Below are 5,105 nucleotides of genomic sequence, written 5' to 3' on the forward strand. Positions count from 1 at the left end.
TGTGAAAGGGGAACAGGTGAATTATGTTGGTTTCCAGTGTTCAAACGGAGTGAAATGCAAGTTAGGTGGAATTTGGATCTATCCCCTGCATTTTGTTTCATATTCACTGAAAATTTTAGGTGTTGGTTGTCAAATTGCATCTTTCTGAAGCCAGTCTTCCACTGCTGCAAGCGAACAGGTTCTCGCAACCCGGTTTATTCCGTTTTCTTCTCTGTTCACAAGGAGTAATACATACACATTAATACTTTTTCAGATTTTTACCTATGAGAGGAAGTGGTATTCTCGTAAGGACCTCGCCCGTCATCGAATCCACGGGGATCCCGATGACACCTCCCATCGTGGGCATCCCCTGTGTAAATTCTGCGACGAGCGTTACTTGGACAACGACGAGTTACTGAAACACCTCAGACGGGATCATTATTTTTGCCATTTCTGTGACTCCGATGGTGCTCAGGAATACTACAGGTTTGTGCCAGCGGCTTTCTCCTCTTTCTGTATAAATTTTGAGGAAAAATTGCTTGGGTCTGGGTTGATTTTTGGGGAAAGCAGTGCTTGAAGACAGAGGACAAGCATGTCAGCAGGTTGGCTGCAGTCTCTTGTTCCTCAAGTCAGTCTCTGTCTAGTTTGTGTTTTAAAGTACTTTTCATTAATGTTAAGCGTTAAAAGTTAAATTTTGCAGCATGACAGCAGATGTCTGCAGCTGTCTAGCGCCTTTAATGCTCCAGAGTTCACGTGCAAAGCAGATAAAGTAGAGTTTCTTTTGTGAAACACGAGTTACACACAGCTGGATGTGCTGAGCACCATCCAGTGGGTTTAGTTTAACATCTGGGATCGTGCATTAAGCTCTGTCTCGACTGTATGCAAGCAGGAGAACTTGCCTGGGGATGGAGAATGAACCAACACTTAGGCTCGTCTTCACTTTGTCTTGTAAGAGTAGCCATAAACCGTTAGTAAAATACATTGGGAAGGTTGCAGCTCGTCCTCATTTCTCCTTCCAGCGACTACGAATACCTTCGGGAACACTTCCGCGAGAAGCACTTCCTTTGCGAAGAGGGACGGTGCAGCACGGAGCAGTTTACCCACGCTTTTCGCACGGAAATAGATTATAAAGCCCACAAAACGGCCTGCCACAGCAAGAACAGGGCGGAGGCCAGGCAGAACCGGCAGATCGACCTTCAGTTCAACTACGCTCCCAGGCACCAGAGGAGGAACGAGGGTGAGTGTGGTTGGGCAGGATCGTAGCCGTTCTTCCCGCTTTTCCAGCACTTCTGGTGAACGTTGCCTGGCCAGGAGGAAATCCTCTGTACAAAGAGGATGGGCAAGCCCTGGAACGGGACCCTGAGAGGTTGTGTTTGAGGAGAACCGGAGCTTGACCCTCCCCAGGACCCTGGGCAACCTGAGGTGGTTTCAGCCTTGGCCTTGGAGTGAGGGGATGGATCAAGGGACATCCAGAGGTCTCTTCCTGCAATTTCTTGCAATTTTCCCCTGTGTGTGGATCACATAATCCCAGAGTGTTAGGAATTGGAAGGGACCTCCAAAGCTCATCCAGTCCAATCCCCCTGCCGGAGCAGGAACACCCAGATGAGGTTACACAGGAAGGCGTCCAGGCGGGTTTTGAATGTCTGCAGAGAAGGAGACTCCACAACCTCTCTGGGCAGCCTGGGCCAGGGCTCTGTCACCCTCACTGAGAAGAAGTTTCTTCTCCAATTGAAGTGGAACCTCCTGTGTTCCAGTTTGTGTCCGTTACCCCTTGTCCTATCATTGTTTGTCACCGAGAAGAGCCTGGCTCCATCCTCGTGACACTCACCCTTGAAATATTTATAACCATGAATGAGGTCTCCCCTCAGTCTCCTCTTCTGCAAACTAAAGAGCCCCAGCTCCCTCAGCCGCTCCTCAGAAGGGAGATGCTCCACTCCCTCCATCATCTTTGTAGCCCTACGCTGGACTCTCTCCAGCAGTTCCTGTCCTTCTTGAACTGAGGGCCCAGAACTGGACGCAATATTCCAGATGTGGTCTCACCAGGGCAGAGTAGAGGGGGAGGAGAACCTCTCTCGACCTGCTAACCACCCCCCTCCTGATACACCCCAGGATGTAATGATAACATAATCTTAGGAAAATTGCTGACCGCCTTCTCCAGTTTGTAATTACATTAATGACTTACATTGCAGTTAATACAAATTGGTGATGAACGTGAGGCGTGAGACCAGACTCCACTTAGGAGTGCAGAGTTCAACATAAATACAAACTTTTCTTCTGTGTGGAACTGCCTGTAGAGAGATCTCTGCATAAAACCAGAATTACTCACATCCCAAGTTACAATGCATTGAATCCACGTACTGCAAAGTGCATTTTAATGTAGCAGTCCTGAAGGGTGTATAGACTAATGAATCGTAAAGAAATCAAGGTAGATTTGTTTGTACCAGGATATTTTTGCTTTTTTCAGGCATAGTGTGGTGCCCAGATAAATGATGGTCCATCCCTCCTGTTTAGGTGTTATAGGTGGAGAGGACTACGAAGAAGTGGACAGGTACAACAGGCAGGGCAGGGCGGGCAGACTGGGCGGCCGAGGAAGCCAGCAAAACCGAAGAGGCAGCTGGAGATACAAGAGGTGAGTAGCACAGCACTTTGTGGATTCTTGCTGCTGCTTCGTGGTGTTTTTACTTGCCAATGACCACGGTTTTGGTGGACCAGCAGGAAGGAAGCAGGTACAAAACTTGGAGGCCTCCATAGTGAGTCCCTGGGAGCTGAAGTAGCTTGGCGAGCTTGGTCAAAGTGGAATTTTTCTGTGTGGAGTTTCAGCTCTCAGGAGTTGACCCAGGAAGCAAACGATGTAATCTTCACCTCATGGGTTAAATACTCAGAATCCTAAATGAGTTTCAGCAGCCGTTCCTATGCTAACTTTTCTAAACAGGATTTTCTGAAGTAAGTGACAAGAGTTTGCAGGTTTAATGGACTTTTTGGTCTGGGTAATCGTGGAGCTCCTGTTCTAAGGACCATGCTTTTCATTGAACTGACAGATCTCTGTGGGGCCAGACTGAGTCCTTGGGAAAAAGAAGAGGGTTAAGTATCAAAGTGAAATTTTGCATTTACGTATCTCTTCATCCACACAAAACCTGGGTGCTTTATAGGTACTGCACATCAGTTTATCTTCTTTTTCTGGCTGGATGGTCGGCTGGTTCATTACTGGTGATTGCACTGGGGGAAAAGGTCCATCTCTAAACATGTCTCCCAGTTCACCCTGGTTTCTTTTGGGCTGGGTTGTTGAGTAGAAGGTGCAAATCAGGGTGTGTTGGAGGGCTGGGTTTGTTGTAGCCTTCTCAGCAGGTGGCAGCACCAGCTCAGGGACAGTCACTGGAGCCGACACTGGGGAGCTGATGTGAGACAAAGGTGCTGGGCAATCCTTTCTGTTTGACCAATAAATCTGCCCTGTCCTGTAGGGAAGAAGAAGACAGAGACGTTGCAGCAGCAGTCAGGGCGTCCGTAGCAGCCAAACGACAAGAGGAGAAGAAACGGGTCGAGGACAAAGAGGACAGCAGCAGCAGAGGTAAAAAGGAGGACTTGAGGGATCCCGAAGTGCTCAGCTCCAAACGCGTGCCAAAGTCTTCAAATGATGCTGCAGGTCAGTGCTGAACGCCTTCTGCAGCTGCAGGGGGGTGCGGGTCTGGAGATCAGCCCACAGAAGCGGGAATCTCCAGACGTTGTTCTCAGAAGCTGGTGGATGTAGATAAAGCAATGCAGAATGTAAATCCAGCAGCACGGATTTGCAAATCAAAATCAGTATAACCTAAGAATGTGCCGTGTCCTGCTCTAGCAGTCAAGAGCTCATTTATTGTGATGCTTGAGCTGAGTTGCACCTTTTTTGAGAACAAATGATGCCCAGTAAAGGTTTCTACCTGGTGAAAGCAAACCTTTGTTTTGAACCACCTCCAGTCTGGGGCAAGTAAATACGATGCAGTGGTGGTTTGATAATTGCTATGGCTCCAAATCAATTTTCCACTGTGTTATTGCTCCCACCACTGGATTCCCAGTTAAAGATTATGTGCTTTCATTATGAACCGAGTGCTCTGCTTGGTTAAGGGGACAGCTCAGCTGGGGCTGACGGGCAATGGTGGTCACCCCCAGCCTGGTCTGTGCCTGAACTGCTGCAGCCCGCAGCCCTGGATTTGCATTTTAAAGCAAATCTAAATTAGGAGTAAGTTCTGTTTCGATGAAAAATGACTGCCCAGGAGCTAATTGCTGAGCAGCTTGGGCATCTGTGCAGCAGAGGTGTGCTGACAGCTCAGAGGAGCAGCTTTCTGAGTGAGGAAGTGTTGATGTGCATTGGTTGGAGCTCTGAGGCTCTGCTGAGCATCCTGACCCTCTGCAGGGCGTTGAGTGGCGACCACTGGGATCTCAGCCTCTAGAGGGTTCCCTCACAAAGTGTTATCAACCAATGCTTTGCTCCTGTTAAGTACCACGAATTTCCCCTATGCTACAGCCAGTGCACGCTGACATAATGGTGAATGCAGTTAATTGAGGGAAATGAAATTGTCCTTTCTGGATGTCACAGTAAATGACATCAGCAGCCAGCGAAAATAGAGGACTTGTTAATGCTGCTGTCACGTTCATTGATAGCTTCCACTCTGAAATGAATGGATTTCAGTTAAAAAGATGTCTTTGCTCTTTTTGTCAATGCTCCAAAAGAAGCAGCTGCCAATGGTGCTCTAAGCCAAGATGACTTTCCAGCAATCTGTTCAGCAGCGGGACCTCTGCAGGGGTAAGTTTGTGTGAGGCTGCTCACTGAGGAAGCAGATTTAGAAACTTACTCATGTTCTGCATTTCTGGAGAAAATAATTTTACAGATCATTTAAACCACAAATCCTCCCTGCCCTGGGCCCTTTCTGCCTTGAGCTGCGTCTGTGCCATTTCCCTGTGTGAACGGCATCGGTTGTTGCTTCAGTTCATGGCTTGATCGTTTGGAGGTGCAATTGCAGGGCAATTCTCAGTATTCTCTGTCCCAGCCACTTTCACTCAATGGCTGATCTTGAAGGAGCTGCGAGATTTAAAATTCATCACGTCCTGCAACTGCTGAGGATGGAGCAGTGCCTTTGCAGGATGTGGCGGCT

The 5,105-nt window shown here is 48.2% G+C and overlaps 1 protein-coding gene across 1 annotated transcript in view; it reads left to right on the forward strand.

Moving 5' to 3' along the window:
- Positions 1-253: 253 nt before the first annotated feature.
- Positions 254-5,105, forward strand: part of ZNF598 (zinc finger protein 598) — a gene marked incomplete at its 5' end in the record, with an annotated part of 9,097 nt that continues 4,245 nt past the window's right edge. Inside the window, 5 exons of the mRNA XM_010191164.1 lie at positions 254-465; positions 999-1,216; positions 2,491-2,608; positions 3,438-3,619; positions 4,684-4,756. Coding sequence (XP_010189466.1) covers positions 254-465; positions 999-1,216; positions 2,491-2,608; positions 3,438-3,619; positions 4,684-4,756 — 803 coding nt within the window. The remainder of the gene's footprint in view (positions 466-998; positions 1,217-2,490; positions 2,609-3,437; positions 3,620-4,683; positions 4,757-5,105) is intronic.

This window comes from Mesitornis unicolor, unplaced genomic scaffold (assembly GCF_000695765.1).
Source record: "Mesitornis unicolor isolate BGI_N332 unplaced genomic scaffold, ASM69576v1 scaffold34278, whole genome shotgun sequence".
In the NCBI taxonomy this organism is placed as follows: Eukaryota; Metazoa; Chordata; class Aves; order Mesitornithiformes; family Mesitornithidae; genus Mesitornis; species Mesitornis unicolor.